Source organism: Heloderma suspectum, chromosome 4 (genome assembly GCF_057233095.1).
Source record: "Heloderma suspectum isolate Gila_16-S chromosome 4, 16-S_ref, whole genome shotgun sequence".
Taxonomy (NCBI): domain Eukaryota; kingdom Metazoa; phylum Chordata; class Lepidosauria; order Squamata; family Helodermatidae; genus Heloderma; species Heloderma suspectum.
Window position 1 is genome coordinate 312279354 of NC_139461.1, and position 17505 is coordinate 312296858.

The 17505-nt window shown below is 46.1% G+C and overlaps 1 protein-coding gene across 1 annotated transcript in view; it reads right to left on the reverse strand.

Moving 5' to 3' along the window:
* Positions 1–17505, reverse strand: part of NOL4L (nucleolar protein 4 like) — a 163498-nt gene that overhangs the window by 79420 nt on the left and 66573 nt on the right. Inside the window, exon 3 of the mRNA XM_084854573.1 lies at positions 6291–6402. Coding sequence (XP_084710699.1) covers positions 6291–6402 — 112 coding nt within the window. The remainder of the gene's footprint in view (positions 1–6290; positions 6403–17505) is intronic.

Genomic DNA, 17505 nt, shown 5'->3' on the forward strand with positions numbered 1-17505 from the left:
CCATAGGATAAGAGAAAGTTCATTTGCTGATTTCCAGTTAGCAGCTATGACAAACCTGGCTGCTGTTCAGAAAAAAGTCAGGAGCTCTTTATGTCTTATTTGAGTGGTAGAGTCCATATAAAGAGATAGTAGTCCCAGCTTTGCAGATAGTGCTATACTGGTGAACGGAAAGACCTGGACTCGAAACCTTTGCACCAGTGGGCAATTCCACCACATATGCAGGTAGGCGCTTCTGGTGGCTCCCCTGCTCCAACAACTAGGGTTCAAATCACCATTAAAATAGATCTATTTTAGAGCCCACCAATCTTAAAGGTGGTCTGAGGAGAGGGCCTCCGGTGCTGATCTCAAGACATGGGCAGGTTCATATGGGTTTAGGTGGTCATTCAGAAAACAGATCAAGACAGATGGTATGTTTCACTAGCTAACATGCCATCTGTGCTCCCGATCCTTTTTTAAAACTGGAGATGCCCCAGACTGTAGTTGAGATCTTCTGCATGCAACCCTTCTGCTTTACCACTGAACTACAGCCCCTCCCAAGGGTTTTGACAGGCCAGGTATGGACATGAAGCCCTAAGATCAAATCCCAGTCTGCTACAAAAGATGTAGCAGACCATCAGATGCTTTAGCAAGTCACCATCTCCCAGCTAAACCCACTTCACAGGATTATTATTTAAAAGTATGCTAGGTGTTGTACAAGATGACCCAGAAACTTCAGCTGGTACAGAATGCAGCTGCTCAGGTGCTCTCTGAGGCTAGGCAGTCTGAACACATTACACCAATTCTGTACCAGTAGAGTAGGTCACCAGTGTGTTTCTGGGCTCAATTCAAAGTGCTAGTCTTGGTCTTTGAAGTCCTAAACGGTTTAGGGACCAGTTGAATGAATGACCACCAGTACCCATATGAACCTGCCCATGCCTTGAGATCAGCACCAGAGGCCCTCTCCTTGGACCACCTTTAAGACGGGTGGGCACCAGAGGCAGGACCTTTTCAGTAGCAGCCCTTCCTCTCTGGAACTCCCTCCCAAGAGGTGTACTGTTGGCTCCTTCAGTCTTGGCATTCAAAAAGGCTTTAAAAGCCTCTCTCTTTCAAGTGGCTTTCAACTGATGTGCTTTTATTGGACACACTGCTGAAAAATTGTTTCTACTGGCATATATATAGAAATTATTTTAGGCTGCCTTTAAGGGTAGAACCCTATACTACTGCTGCTTACTGTTGTATTTTTGGAAACGTTAAAATTTTTAATATAATGTAATATTATGATTTCATTGTAATGTTTATATTGTTGTTCACCACCTTGAAAAGACTTTTTCTAGAAAACTGACTTATAAATATTTAAAATAAATAAAATAAGCAAAATAAAAATACAACAGGCCCCTGCCAAAGTCTTACCTACATATTGTATCTGTAGACAACAAACAAAAACGACCAGAGGATAGAAGGGAAGGGAGGTAGTTGTTTTGATGTGGGGGAACCAAGCTGTGGCAAGACGCAGCAGGATTCTTGGGCCAGGGCCCCCACTCAAGCCTCAGGCAGCAGGGCCCCACATTTCTCTCCCATCTTCTCTCTTTTTCCTCCCAGGCTCAGCTTCCAGGGACCTGGCCGAGCTCCAACAGAACCCTCCCTCACCTGTCTGCTTCTAGCCCAGGCTTCCCCAACCTGTTGTCCTCCAGCTGTATGGGATCATAAACCCCATCATCCACAGCCACCACAGACATTGGGCCTGGCGATGATGGGGGTTGTAGTCCAACCCTGCTGGAGGGTGCCAGGTTGGAGGTGGCTGCGCTAGCCCTTGAATGCTGCCTGCCTCCCTCACAATGCCCCACGAGGCCAGGGAAAACGCCGCCATCGCCTGGCGACTGGGCTGCCCTTCCGCTCTCGGCCTCAGCCCCTGCAGCACATGCACACACCTGGTGTACGAGGAGAAATGTGAAGAGGGCTCTAACATGCTTTTGCAAACTGAAGATGATCATTCATTCATTCAAGCTAGTAATAATGTATAAATCCCACTGTTTTTCTCAGCATGGCCCTGGGGACCTGGGTTTGAATGTCAACAGAATGTCTTTCTGCTCTGACTTCTGTGTGCGATGGGAAATCAGCATCAAAGCCAGTAACGAGTGCTCAGTGGCATTCTCTCTTCAGCAGATACTAAACAAGGACTCTGGGCCTGAGGCTGAGATTGAGCACAGTGAGTTACTGGGGACCGTCCACACTCAGGAATCAGAGCCACCCTCAGGAAGAGAAGGGAACAGTGGTGTGCAACATCAGCCCCTTTGATTGGTAGGGAGTATAAAGCTGCTGGATTGTCTGGGTCTGGTATAAATATTAGAAGCCTTTCAGCCCTGTTTGGTCAACACAGCAGTACGCTTCACCTGCTGCCCTTCAGACTCTAGAAACTGACTGCAGGGCCTCTGGTTTAGAGAACACACCCTCTATGGCAGGGCTGGGAAACTTGTGGCCCTCCAGATGATTTCGCCTACAATTCATAGAATCATAGAATAGTCAGGTTGGAAGGGGCCGATAAGACCATCGAGCCCAACCTCTTGCTCAATGCAGGAATCCAAGTCAGAGCATCCCTGACGAATGGTTGTCCAGCCTCATCTTGAATGCCTCCAGGGTGGGAGAGCCCACCACCTCCCTAGGTAATTTGTTCCATTGTCGTATTGCTCTAACAGTCTGGAGTTTTTCCTGATGTTCAGCCGGAATCTGGCTGCCTGTAACTTGAGCCCATTATTCTGTGTCCTGCATTCTGGGATGATCGAGAAGAGATCCTGGCCTTCCTGTCTGTGACAACCTTTCAAGTACTTGAAGAGCACTATCGTATCTCCCCTCAGTCTTCTCTTCTCAAGGCTAAACATGCCCAGTTCTTTCAGTCTCTCCTCATAGGGCTTTGTTTCCAGTCTCCTGATCATCTTTGTTGCCCTCCTCTGAACCCTCTCCAGCTTGTCTGTATCCTTCTTAAAATGTGGTGCCCAGAACTGGACACAGTACTCCAGGTGAGGCCTAACCAGTGCTGAGTAGAGGGGAACTAGTACTTCCCGGGATTTGGAAGCTATGCTTCTATTAATGCAGCCCAAAAGAGCACTGGCCTTTTTTGCAGCCACATCACATTGTTAGCTCATATTCAGCTTGTGATCAACAACCATTCCAAGATCCTTCTCACTTGTGGTACTGTTGAGCCAAGTACCACCCATCTTGAAACTGTGCATTTGGTTTATTTTTCCTAGGTGCATAACGTGGCATTTATCCTTTTTAAATTTCATTCTGTTGTTTTCTGCCCAGCACTCCAGGCTATCAAGATCACTTTGAATTCTGTTTCTGTCTTCCAGCCCTCCTCCAGTCATCTGGCACTTCCCCCGTCCTCCATGATTTCTCAAAGAGAATAGACAGTGGTTCTGAGAGTTCTTCTGCCAGTTCCTTTATTACTCTAGGGTGCAGTTCATCTGGCCCTGGAGATTTGAACTCATTCAAAGTAATTAGGTATTCCTTGACCATATCCCTATTGATGTCAAGCTGCAATCCTGCTCCTTCAGCCTGTACTTCACCTTTGCCAGGGGAGTCATAGACCCTCTTTCGAGAGAAGACTGAGCCAAAGTAGGAATTGAGCACTTCTGCCTTTTCTTTGTCATCTGTTATCATTTTGCCATCCTTATTTAATAGTTGAACCACCTCTGTCTTTTACTATCTGAAGAAAGCCTTTTTGTTGCTTTTAGAATCCCTCGCTAAACTCAGCTCGTTCTCAGGTTTAGCCTTCCTCATGCCATCCCTGCAATTCTATGCTACATGTCTGTACTTTTCCTTTGTGGCTTGGCCTTCCTTCCACTTCCTATATGTGTCCTTTTTTGTTTTCAGGTCATCTCTAAGCTTTTTGTGACGCCACATTGGCTTCTTCTGTTGCCTTCCACCTTTTTTTCTTGTTGGAATTGTTTGTAACTGTGTGTTGAGAATTTCCTTTTTCAAAAACTCCCACCCATCTTGGACTCAATTTGCCGTTAGAGTCGCTTGCCATGGGACCTTCCTTATCATTGTTCTGAGTTTATTAAAATGGGCTTTCCTAAAATCCAGGGTATGCCTTTGGCTCCATGGGCTTTTGCTTCCTTTAGAACCAAGAACTCAAGTATAACATGGTCACTTTCCCCCAGAGTTCCTGTAACTGCTACTTCATCCACTAAGTCATCTCTGTTGGTTAGGATCAACTCAAGGATAGCCAATCCTCTAGTTCCTTCCTCTACTTTCTGTAAGAGGAAAGTATCAGCAACACAAGTGAGGAATCTCGAGGGGGGGGGGCATGTTTTGCAGAATTTGTCTCCCAACAAATATTGGGGAAATTGAAGTCCCCCATTACTACTACATCATGCTTCGTTGAAAGATTGGCTGTTGGCTTTTCAAAAGTTTCCTCCTTGTCTTCTGCTTGACTGGTTGGCCGGTAGTAGACTCTGACCACCATGTTCCTTTTATTCTTTGCTCCATTTATTTTAACCCAGATGCTCTCGATGGGGTTACCAAGCTCATCCTCCTGTATTTCTGTGCAGAGATATGTATTTTTAACATATCTGTTCCTCCTGTTCTTTTTGAACAAGTTATATCCTTCAATTGCTGTATTCCAGTCACGGGAGTCATCCCACCAAGTTTCAGTTACACCTATCAAGTCATAATTTCCCTCCTGTATTAAGAGTTCAAGTTCGTTCTGTTTGTTTCCCATACTCTGGGCATTAGTGTATAGACATCGAAGACCATGTGCTTTGTAGTCTGGCTTTCTTCCTACATGTTTCTGAAGACTGTTATTGGGCGCTATTAGAGCTGTTCTCTCCATTGTGGTGCATGAGCCTTCAGTTACCCTCAACTTTATGTCTCCCTCCCCATAGGATTCAGTTTAAGGCCCTCCAATTTAAATTCCCATCATCCCTCACCATTGGTTATGCTGTCTAGGGCTGAGGGGAGTTGTAGGCCAAAAATCTGGAGAGCCACAAGTTGCACAGCCCTGCTCTAGGGTAGATGCTTAGTCACAGCCCAGATCTGACATTTCCTCTCACCCATAACATTTCATTGCTTCATTCACATTTATTCTCCAGCCTATGGCGTAGACTAAGTGCAGTTTATGAACTTGAGCACGCTCCAGGAGAGAGCAGAGGACAGGAAGGCCTGGCGTGCTATGGTCCATGGGGTCACGAAAAGTCGGACACGACTTAACGACTGAACAAGAAAAGTGCAGTTTACTAAGGCTGCTAACACTTGACCTTGAAGTGTTGGCCACCTAGGCCCTTGTGCCTAAACAACACCATTCTTTACTGTAGAAAGGCTACCTGGTGTCAGAAGTATCCTCTCAAACCAGTGAGAGATCAAGAAGGCAAGCAGCATTGCAAGAGAACATAGAGGACTAGTTCTGTGTCTAGTTGGAGTTCCTTGGGTTTCCCAGTAGGTGAATGCTACTGGAGCTAGCCAATGTCCTTTGTGAAAGTTGATAATCAAATAAAATCTTATCCATCTCTCCTCCACAGGTGACAAGAGTGCCTCCATCATCACCTTCTCCCTGCACGGACAGCATGAAGCTTTAAAACAAAAAGGCATTTGTTTTTCCATGTCCCTTCTGGCAGTGGCAAAAGCTTGCATATGAAGGATTTTTTTTTTTTTTAAGTGTGGGCTTGTTTGGTTTATTTGTAGGGGCTCCTATTGCAGAAGAGGCACTCTTGCCAAGGTTTTTCTTGTGAACTGTGGAGGATACAAGCAATGTAGCCCCTGTCTGGCCATAACAGCTGTAGCCAGATTGTTACTGCAATGGGCAGAGGAAACAGAGCAAAGGAAGAAGACTTGCTCAGGGCTAAGGAGCACAATATATCACAAGGCAGAGGGCCACTTTTATTGTGCAGATTAGCTTTGGTCACACAAACTTAATTGCAGATCCTTCTCATGAACCTTGGCAAATGCCAGACTAAAGCTGGCAGGTGGGCATTCTGCACGAATCCTAAAATATTCTTCTGAAGTTGCAGCTTTCAAGATGTAAAAATCTGAGTCAGCCTTTAAAATAGGAGTTATTTCTCTGGGACATAACGATCTGATCCTGCAAAGTGAAGACAGTTATCTTGAGTAGGCCACTATGTTCTCCTCTGCCAGTGCTGCCCATTTAAGCTGTTACGTTTAAAGCCTTTGGGTGATCACAAGTACAGAAGCATGCAGAGAAGGTCTTAAGAGGTGTAACTATCCCATGCTAAATGATTTGAATATATACCCGCCAAAAGCAAGGGAGTGACAGGGCCACCCCACTGTTTTGAGGCAACTGCTTTCCCGGGCTTTACCTTTGGGCTCCACGCCATTGGAGTTAAAATGCATCCTTTTCTGACACTCAGTGCAGCTCATCAGGAACCTGGTCACAGCTTCTCTTGGTAGGAAAGCATAGGTTTCCGCAATCTGGAGGAGGAACAAGATGATATCTGTGTCTGTCCTGGATAAGAGAGTCAGCACCACATGAAGAACCTGAAAAGCATATTAGCCTTCCTGTTTTGGTATAGGTTCAATAGAAAGAAAATGTCCATTAAAAAAGAGTGTCTAGATATATGTACAATGCATGGTGATCCTTAGTCTTATTAACATGAGACACTTTGAGAGGCATGTGCTAAAGCAACTAGCTGCGAAGGAATCTACCAGCTGCAATTTTTAATTATTATTATTATTTCTTATGCTTCTATTCCATCCTTCTTCCCAAGAGCTCAGAGTGGTGTGGGATTGCCCTCATTTTATCCTCCCAAAAATCCTGCAAGGTGGAGTAGACTGAGAAACAGAAACTAGCTCAAGCTCACCCAGTAAACTTCATGGATATAGGGCCTGCTCCAAAGTAAGCTTCATGGATACAGAGTGAAGAAACCTGCTCCAGGCAGCAGGGGGTGGGGGATGGATGAAGGCAGGAACTAGGGCTCCTTCACACCGGGCTTTTATCCTGTGACTAAGATTGCTCCTTCATGGAAGTTTGCGGGCTCTTTACATGCTCTTTATGTCATTCAAGGTGTCTTCTGCACTAAATGACCTTTGTTCCATTTTTAAATAGATCGCAGATAATGAGCTATCAAACTATCCTGTTGTATTCCATTTCAATTTCCTCCGTGAAAAGAGTAAAAGTGCAAGAAGAGGAGTGAAATCAGTGAAAGATAATGGAAGACTCAGATATGGGGGGAAGGGGCAGGGGAAATGGAAGCACGTGAAAAGGGGAGTAGTGTGATCCTGCATTTAAAACGGAAACAGTAAGCCCTGTTTTAAATGCGGAATTTTAGGCTGGTGTAGAGATGCTGCTAGTGTCGGAATGTTCATCAATTATTTTTTTTAATGACCTATCTCCTAAAGCCATTTCCAAGGATCTCCATGAGTGGAGATGAAAATGGGCAGTTCTATCTTTACCCAACAAAGATATTTTAGATGGCTTGCTGCTGGCAGGAGGATGAGCTTTATTACGTTAAACCTTCCAAATCTTATTTTCTTTTATGTCTGGAGGGGAACCCACCCATATTTCAGAGGTTGGGCTTCGTTGAAGGAGAGAAAGAGAAGTTCTTTGGTGTCAGGGTCTACCTGTACAGCACCATGCACGCAGTTGTTGGTGCAATATACATTCAAGGTGGTGACTCAATCCAAAGTGCTGGTTTTATCTTTTAAAGCTCTAAATGGCCTTGGGCCAAGGTATTCTCCAGAACCATCTCTTCCAGAATGAACTTGCCCAGGAACTCCGCTCCACCTTGGAGGCCCTCCTCCATGTCCCCCACTCCCTTGCCCTCTGAGGTGGGTCTTCTCAGTTCTAGTGCTCAGGCTGTGCAACAGCCTCTGCAGGTAGGTAGGTACCCCATCACTGCCCACAGACTTTTATTCCAGCAACTCTGCATTCTTTATGTTATTTCAATGATTTCCTTTGTTTTGTTTATAATTTTGGTGTTTCTATTTTTAAATTGTAAGCTGCCTTCAGTTCATTTGCTGCAGAAAGGTGGGATATAAGTTGTTGTAATAAATCATGATAAAGTATGAGTCACAAAACAGCAGTGACAACAGGGAGGAACCTTGAGACACAACAGCTCCGTTCTGTCATGAGCTTTGCACGAACAGGATTCATAAGATGCTCTATGCCCACCTTCCCCAACCTGGTGCCTCCCAGAGGTGTTGGGACTACAACTCCCAGCATCCCCCAGCCAGCATGGGACAAGGCTAGTGTACACAACACAGGACCCACCCTCTGGGAATTCCAGAGAATGACACTTTCCAAGTATTCAGCACTTCCTCCAAGTCTGCAACTGCTTGTCCCTTGTCTCAGAGCAAGGGACTTTACAGGCAGGCTCAAATTTCCTTCTTGCTTTCTCATCCTTTCAACCTACTCACCCCTCCAAGAACAATTCATTATTTTGCCTACCAAGGTTATGGCTAACAGTGACAGCATGGTTTCTGCAGGGAACTGATAATGCTTTTGCAGATATTAACGAGCAGGGTTGTTCATACACTACACACACAAAAACCTAAGCGTATTCACACACAAACCTCACTAAGGAAATACTAATTTTGTGCCAAAGAAACTCAAAATTCCACACTTGAAGTGATTCATATTGATACAAAAGAGTCAATTTGTCTCTGTCGATAGATTGCTAGGCATATATTTACAGCTGCCCATTTGCCACCATTAGGAATTTGATTCATAACACGCCCACCCAAAGGAAAGCTGAGATTCTGCAAATTCTGGGCCAACTTTCATGATTTCTAGGATGGAATCTGCAGCTGAGATTCATGGGATCCCAAGTCTATACCAGGCTGTGGGTAATTAAATGTGTGAGGAACAAGCATCACAGAGGCAGCAGGTGAGTCCTTGTTTGGGGGAGGCAAAGGTGCAGCTTTTAAGCATAGAGTTTCAAGAAATTCCTAGACTGGCTAATTTATAATTGCTGGAGAGCAGTTGCTGACCATGAGGATGCCTAAAACTTTTACCACAAAGTAGCATCATGGAAGCTACCAGACTGGCCAGAGACCTTTTTTTTTTTCCTGTTGCTCCATTTCTTTCTGTATTTGGTCCAGTATACGATTTCCAAGACTGATTGGTTGGCTGGCTAGCTGGCTGGCTGGCTAATTGTGAACATGGCAGGCTGGACTTGTTTCCAGCCTAGCCTGGAGTGCCAGATGTCTATAAGCAGCCATGAAGATGGACCTCTCTCATTATTATCATATAATGGGTTGGATCCAGACTTAGTCATGCTTAGCATAGCCCCACTGGAATTAATGGGACTTAAGTCAGTCATGTCTAACTTAAGTCCAACTGATTACAATGAGTCTAATCTAAGCATGACTAAGTCTGGATCCAACCCAATATCATTCTTTACCATCACTAAGTGATGTCATTTATTTATTTATTTATTTATTTATTTATTTATTTCTATACCGCCCAATAGCCGAAGCTCTCTGGGCGGTTCACAAAAACTAAAACCAAACAACACACAATAAAACAATTTAAAATATATAGAACATTAAAACCACAATATAACAATACAACCACAATAAAACCTAGCAGCAGTACAGGAATTTAAAATACAGATTTAAAACAGCAAAGATAAAAATTTAGAAAGCTAAAATGCCTGGGAAAATAAAAAGGTCTTCACCTGGCGCCGAAAGGAGTACAATGTAGGCGCCAGGCGAACCTCACTAGGGAGCTCATTCCAGAGCCGGGGTGCCACAACAGAAAAAGCCCTCCTCCTAGTAGCCACCCGCCTCACTTCCTTTGGCAGGGGCTCACGGAGAAGGGCCGCTGATGATGATCTTAAGGTCCGGGCAGGCACATATGGGAGGAGGCGATCCTTCAGGTAACCTGGCCCCAAGCCGTTAAGGGCTTTGAATGTTAACACCAGCACTTTGAATCGGGCCCGGAAATGGACCGGCAGCCAGTGCAGCTGGAAAAGTACTGGCGTAATATGAGCTCGCAGGCCAGTCCCTGTTAACAATCTTGCTGCCCTATTTTGGACCAGCTGAAGTTTCCGGACCGTTTTCAAAGGCAGCCCCACGTATAACGCATTGCAGTAATCCAGACGAGAAGTTATCAGAGCATGGATAACTGTAGCTAGGCTATCTCTGTCCAGATAAGGGCGTAGTTGGTATACCAGCCTAAGCTGATAAAAAGTGCTCCGTGCCACTGAGTTCACCTGTGCCTCAAGTGACAGTTCTGGATCCAAGAGCACCCCCAAACTACGAACCTGATCCTTTAGGGGGAGTGCAACCCCCTCCAGAACAGGTTGATTATCACCTAGCCGGGCAGACGAACCACCCACTAACAGTACCTCCGTCTTGTCTGGATTGAGTTTCAGTTTATTGGCCCTCATCCAGTCCATTACCGTGCCCAGGCACTGGTTCAGAACAGCCACTGCCTCACCTGGTTTTGATGAGAAACAGAGGTAGAGCTGGGTGTCATCCGCATATTGATGGCACCTCAGCCCACACCTCCGGATAACCTCCCCCAGCGGTTTCATGTAGATGTTAAACAGCATGGGGGATAGAATAGAGCCCTGTGGAACCCCATGGCACAATTGCCATGGCACAGAGCAATAATCCCCCAGCACCACTTTCTGGAATCGGCCATCCAAGTAGGAGCGGAACCACTGTAGTGCAGTGCCTCCAACTCCCAACCCAGACAACCTATCCAGAAGGATACCATGGTCGATGGTATCGAAAGCCGCTGAGAGGTCCAGGAGAATCAACAGGGTCGCACTCCCCCTGTCCCTCTCCCGGCAGAGGTCATCCCACAGGGCGACCAAGGCAGTTTCCGTTCCAAAACCAGGCCTGAAGCCCGATTGAAATGGATCTAGATAATCCGTTTCATTCAAGAGTGCCTGGAGCTGTCCTACAACCACCCGCTCAAGCACCTTGCCCAGGAAGGGGATGTTGGCCACTGGCCTATAATTGTTAACATCCTCTGGGTCATGTTCACAACCTCCACGTAAGGGTGCTGAGGCTTCTAGCTGCCCCATTTTAGAGGTAGAGAAATGAGCCAAAGGATTGGCTACTTGCACCCAAAGCCATTAAGCAAAGTCAGGACAGAGGGTGCTTCCAGGCAAGGCTGTGATTGTGCAATTGCCCTGCCTCATTCACAGCATTTTATGGGGGCTCCAGACATGGTCGTCTTCCATTTGTAACCCTCCCTTGTTTCCCCCCACCTATCGCTCCTTCCCTCTCTTTTCTTACTACCAAAAATCTGCTAAGGAAGGGAAGGTGGAATTGCTGCGCAATGCCTTTGGATGAGTAGCACTAGGAGCCTCTGTCTGGAAGTACCCCAAGTGATGGGGGGCATGCTGGGAGTTCTGGTCCGGCACATCTGGGAGCACCAAGCTGAGGAAGACTGGCCTAGAAGCTTTGAAAGCCACACCTTTCCTTGGAAGAGAGAGGAGGACCCCAGCCAGGAACAACTGCAAGGTGGAAGGAGAGGGAGACTGCTGCTTGCTGTGACCTCTGCTTCTGCCCCTGGGACTCCTGATCCACCACATCACTGTGAGTGCTGCCTCTTCGCAGGATTAAGGCCTGACTCAGCAGCTTCTCCCAGGACTGCCACCCCCTCCCAGCCCAATTGTCTCATCTTCCTGGGCTGGGAGCATAAAAGCTAGGCTCCTGCAGGGGCAAAATGGCCACCGAAGGGGCAACACCAAAGGCGTTCACCCCTTTGGGGGAGCCACTTCAGGGCAACATGAGGGTGAAGGCCTGCCCCTTGTCAACGGAGGGGTGGGGGGGTGTTGGGAGGAATGTGCTTTAAAAAAAGGGGAGATGAAGGGACACAGGGAGCAGCCATCACAACTATACAGGGCAGAGGGAGATATGGTGGAAGGAGACATTTATGTGTTCAGGGGAGAAGGGACCATAACAGGGTCCTGGTTGTCCCCAAGTGGTCCCGCAATACAAATAACCTGGATAGCCTTGGCAGCAGTCCCCCTGGGTTGAAAATACTGTTGGAGAATGCCAGGTCGGTGAATGGTAAGATTGCTGCCATCCAGGACTTGATCCTGGATGAGCGTGCTGACCTGGCATGTATTACAGAGACCTGGTTGGATGAAGCTGGGGGTGTTAATCTATCTCAGCTTTGTCCCCCCAGGGTTTTCTGTAGTACAGCAGGCTAGACCTGGAGGGCAGGGGGGCGGAGTTGCAGTCATCTATTGTGATACTATCCCCCTCACCAGGTGCCCTGGGCCACAGTCTACTGGATTTGTGTGTGTTTATTTAAAAGTGGGTGCTCAGGACAGAATGGGGATTCTGTTGGTGTACCGCCCACCCTGCTGCCCAACAGTCTCCCTTCCTGAGCTAGCCGGGGTGATCTTGGTGGCGGTGATGGGAGTCCCCTCGGCTTGTTCTGCTGGGAGACCTCAACATCCATGCTGAGGTTGCCCTGTTGGGAGTGGCTCAGGACTTCAGGGGCCAACTGCACCCGTTCCTGGAGATGTCTGATCTGGCCATGGTGACATATGCCTTAGTTACATCCCATTTGGATTACTGCAATGCGCTCTACGTGGGGCTGCCTATGAAGAGTGTTCGGAAACTGCAGTTGGTTCAAAGTGCTGCTGCCAGACTGTTGACTGGGGCTGGTTACAGAGAGCATACAACTCCCTTGTTAAAACAGCTTCACTGGCTTCCAGTCTGTTTCCGGGCACAATTCAAAGCACTGGCTATGACCTATAAAGCCCTATATGGTTCTGGTCCAGGTTATCTGAAAGACCGTATCCTCCCTTATGAACCTGCCCATGTCCTGAGATCTTCTGGGGAGGCCCTTCTCTCAGTCCCACCACTATCACTGGCATGTTTGGTGGGAACCCAAGAGAAGGCCTTCTTGGTGGCTGTGGAACACCCTTCCCAGGGAGGCTAGGATGGCTGCTTCCTTGATGTGTTTCCGGAGGCAGACTAAAACATTCTTGTTCCAGCAGGCCTTTGGGACATAATTGGAACCTGGGGGTAAGCTGCTAAAATGCTGTTTTAATGTTTTAATATATTTTAATTGTATTGTTGTTTAATTTATATTTTAACTTTTGTGTATTTTCTTAAGTTTTAATTGTATATGTTTTAATTTTTGTAAGCCACCTTGTGTCCCAGAACTGGGAAAAAGGCAGGGTATAAATAAATATTATTATGATTATTGTGGAGGGGCTGTAGCTCAGTGGTAGAGCACATGCTCTGCATGCAGAAAGTCCCAGGTTCAATCCCTAGCATCTCCAGGTAGGGCTGGAAAGATCCCTGCCTGAAACCCTAAAGAGCCATTGCTGCCAGTCAGTGTTGACAATACTGGGCTAGATGGACCCAGGGTCTGACTCGGCACGAGGCAGCTTCCTGTGCTCCTAGGACTTGAACCAGGATCACACATCCAGTCAATCCATTGGTCCTGCAGCCCAGTATCGTCTCTGACTGGCAGGAGTTCTCTCCACCCCTTAAAGCGTGGGGTGTTTCCCAGCTCTGCTACCTCAGCTCTGTTCGACTGAACTTGGGACCTTGTGCATACAAAGTGACACTGAGCTACAGCCCTTCCCAGGCCCACTCACTGTGGAGTTAGAAAAGCCTTTTCAGTTTTCCCCTCCTGATTCTCTGCCAAAGTGCTGCAGTACATACCAACTAGTCCTAAAACAGAAGTGTAGGGTTTTACACATTTGAAAACAATAATCTGTAAATTTTGTCTGAGACCATGTTCTGGAATCAAACAGTAGTGCCACAAACAAAACCTTGGAAGAAGTCTATCTCTGTCTGGTTTCAAAGGAACCATAAGAACTCCCGATGGGGGATCAGACCAAGGGTCTATCTAGTCCAGCACTCCCTCTACAGGTGGCCCACCACCAGATGCCCCTGGGAAGCTCACAAGCAGAGCAAGATGGAAGCCACTATCCTCTCTTGCTTGCCCTCAGCATCTGGTATTCAGAGATACACTGCCTCTGATCATGGAGGTTCTATTTAGCTGTCATGTCTAATTGTCACTGATAGCCCTACCCTCCACGAAAGGGCTGGTTCACAAGTAACATGGCTAAAGCATAACGGAGCATTGTGTGTACGAGCAGGAATGGGCCCACGCAAAGTGCTGGGCTCGCGCATTCCCCCTCCTCTTCTCCTCCCACCAGAATTTAGTTTTGCTTTAACAGATTCCTGATTTGTCCATATGTATGAATCATTTTTAAAAGAAACTCCTGTCTGCTAAACAAACTAGACTTTGTCTTTGGTTTGTTTAGCAATTGGCTAGAGTTTCTTTTAAAACACAATTCCTGGTTCACACTTAATGACAAGTAGGAATCTGCTAAAGTAAAGCTAAATTCTGGTTTATTCCTTCTCCAGACATGCAGGAGAGAGGTAAGGGCTAGAGCCCCTGCTTCACGTGAGTGCTTTCCTGCTCATGCACAAAATGCTATATCTTGGCTTAGTATTACATGGGAACCAGACCTTTGTCTTCATCCCTTTTGAGAAACCATTGAAGACAGAGGACATTTCCACCTGCTAGAGTAATGAATTCCATGATAAATATGACTTGTCTGAAATAACACTTGGGTCAATCCTGAACTTACTGCCAATTGGTTATCACAAACAATCCTTAAGTCAATGTCTTCATTTCCTATTTCTGCGCAATGACATCACAGCAACCTACATCCGACATGTTTACATGTTAACATTTTCACACGTGTGCACTCCTAAATAAAAGATAAGTCCACTTGGTGCATAAACTTCACATTTTGGTTTGGCTCAGGCATCATGAAAACGCAAGGTTTTTTTTTAAAACTTGGGGTGTCGAAAGCGAGCAAGCAGGCTGGTGCATGCTGCCCAGTCACTCCCACTCCAAGTGGCAGTGGCTAAACAACCTGGGAACATGCCATCTCTGGGTTGCTTAGCGTTGTGTATGAACCAGGATCTCTGGCTGGTCAGGGGAGGGACTACCCAGAGTTGGAACCCAGGGTTTAACTAGGTTGGAATCCAGGGTTTAGCAGAGTTTCCCTGCGTGTTTAGCACCAGCGCACTCACTTACAGCAACCCAAGTTTAAAAAAAAACCTGGGTTGTTGCGACATCTGAACCAGGCCTTTAAGATAGCTTCCTATGTACAAACTACAAGAGGCCAGGTAATATCAGGAAGACTGATTTTATTTAGGAAAGGAGCCACATATTTTATACACAGAATGTCACAGATTCATTCCCTGCTACTTCCAGCTGAAAGGGTCTCAGGTACCTGAGACAGTGGAGAGCTGCTGCCGATAAGAGTAGGCAGCATCGACCTAGATACACCAGTGGTCTGGCTCAGTGTAAGGCAGTTTCCTGCGTTTTGGACTGCAGCTTCAGAAATACCATGCCCCATTTTCCACAGTAGGAGAGCCATACCTCCGGAAGGAGACTCACACGATACCTATGCAAAAATTGGCATCAGCATGTGATAATGTACACCATTACGTCTATGTCTCCACACAAGCCCCCCACCCCTACCCCAAACCTGCCCCAAATCCATTCACCAGATCTTTCAAATTAAATAGCTACATTATGGGAAGAGCGACCATTCAAATAAATAAATAAATAAATAAATAAATAGCCGATTCCCATGTGACATGCAGCTTTAACCATATTAGTAAGTTAAAAGGAAGAGGGGGTGGGGAAAGGCACGTTAGAGGCGAAACAACATGTTTAGCAACACTGCAGAAAACACCCCCTGTCCTGCTCCAATTAACCCTCTTCAGTTTGCATGTGAAGAAAAACGTTTTTTAAAAATACCAAAGCATTCAACATCAGCAAAAGGAAAAGTGGGACACAGATCACATGAGATTGCTCTTAAAAATCAGGAAAAAAGAAGAAAATGTCTGAATCCTTGAGTGAGATAGTGTGTGTGCATGTGTGCGTGCACGTACTGAGAACATAGTGGGTTCAAAAGGAGGATTTCTACAAACAAGAATCAAACCACCCTGATTTCTTAAAAAAAAGAAAGAAAAAGATAAGTATCTCCACTGAGTGGCAGCATAACCCCATTTTTTTGCTGGCGAGCTTAGAGTAGCAGGGCAAAGAGCACAGAGGGGGACTTGGTCCCACATTGCTAGAAGATGCCAAGACGGCTCCCTGGGCACTTGCCACTTCTCTCAAGGCCAAAGGCCTCACACAGCTCCTCCTGCCTTTTGGCGGTGTGATCAGCCTGCCTAACCTTCTTCTCTCAAGGAGCCCACCGGGCATGCGTCAGCAGTTCCCTTTTAGGAGCTGCCCAATTCAGGCAGCATGAAGAGGCTGCTTGGCTAATCGGAAAATGAGCTGAGAACGGCATCCCAGCCATGCCTTATCTTGCTTCTTTCAATTTTTAGTTCAAAGCATCACAAAAACAGCAGTGTTTTATGAAGCCATTTTGACATGGAGACAAAGTCCTTCTGATTCGAAAATGTGGCCATCAGTTAGATAAAATTCACATGCTGCTTTCTAACACTTACATCCTCTTTCTCTACCCTTGCAGGGGCTATCTATTCTTGAGGGCAGTGTGGCATCAGCTGGAATTTGACTTATTTGGGCAGTTAGATCACTTCGATGATCAGAAAAACTCAAAAATGCATTTAACAGACCACAAAAGTTGCTGTGGCTGAAATTCTCCAGTTCCCAGCTCATTAGTACCCCATTCCTGCTGTGAGCAGGCCACTCACATGATTGGGAAGGAGAACAAGCAGGGGCAGTGTATGAATTGGCCCTTAAACCCTGAGTGTGATGCTCAACCTACTGAATCTCCTTTAAGGGAAATTTCGACTGGTATGCAAAACCATCTCACCCACTCTCTAGCAGTGGAGGTCCTGCCATTATTTATTTAACACAAGAAGGTCAGGTTAGCATATCAATGGGTTTACCCTACTTTTAGCCTAACAACAACCCTGTGATGTAGATTAGGCTGAGAGGCAGCAACTGGACCAAGTTCACTCACTGAGCCTCATGGCTGAGTGGGGAGCTGAATCCAGGATGACCAGGTTCAAGCTGGTCATCCTACTCCTTTACACTGGCTCAATCAAATCCCACAGGAAGGTGTGAAGAGAATCCCTTAACATTTGAAGCTGGGAGAAAGAGCTTTACACAGAATAATGGTCACAGAATAAAACTCCAAATATGTTTTTCTTTAATGGAGCCAACTCTGTCCTGGACCTGGCAAGGTTCTTTGACCCCACAATAATTTATTTTCTATTGTATTTGAGGGATTTATACCCCACCGTAACATGTTCTAAACATTATATGGAAAAATATGCCAGAGTCTGACAGCTCAGTTGCAGAACATGCGCTTTGTATACAGAAAGTCCCAGGTTCTATTCCTAGCATCTCCAGCTAAAAGGATCTCAAGGAACAAAAATGTGTGGGGGAAAACCCTGCCTGAAATCTTGGAGAGCAATTATCAGTCAGAGCAGACAATATTGGGCTAGACAGACCTGCAGTCTGAATTAAGGCATTTATGTCTACATCATCTGATTTCCAGAGTGAATTTGTAAACAGGCAACTGATAACCATAAGCTCCTCTAACTATCATATTGATGATCCTTCCTCCTCCATCACCTGTCTGT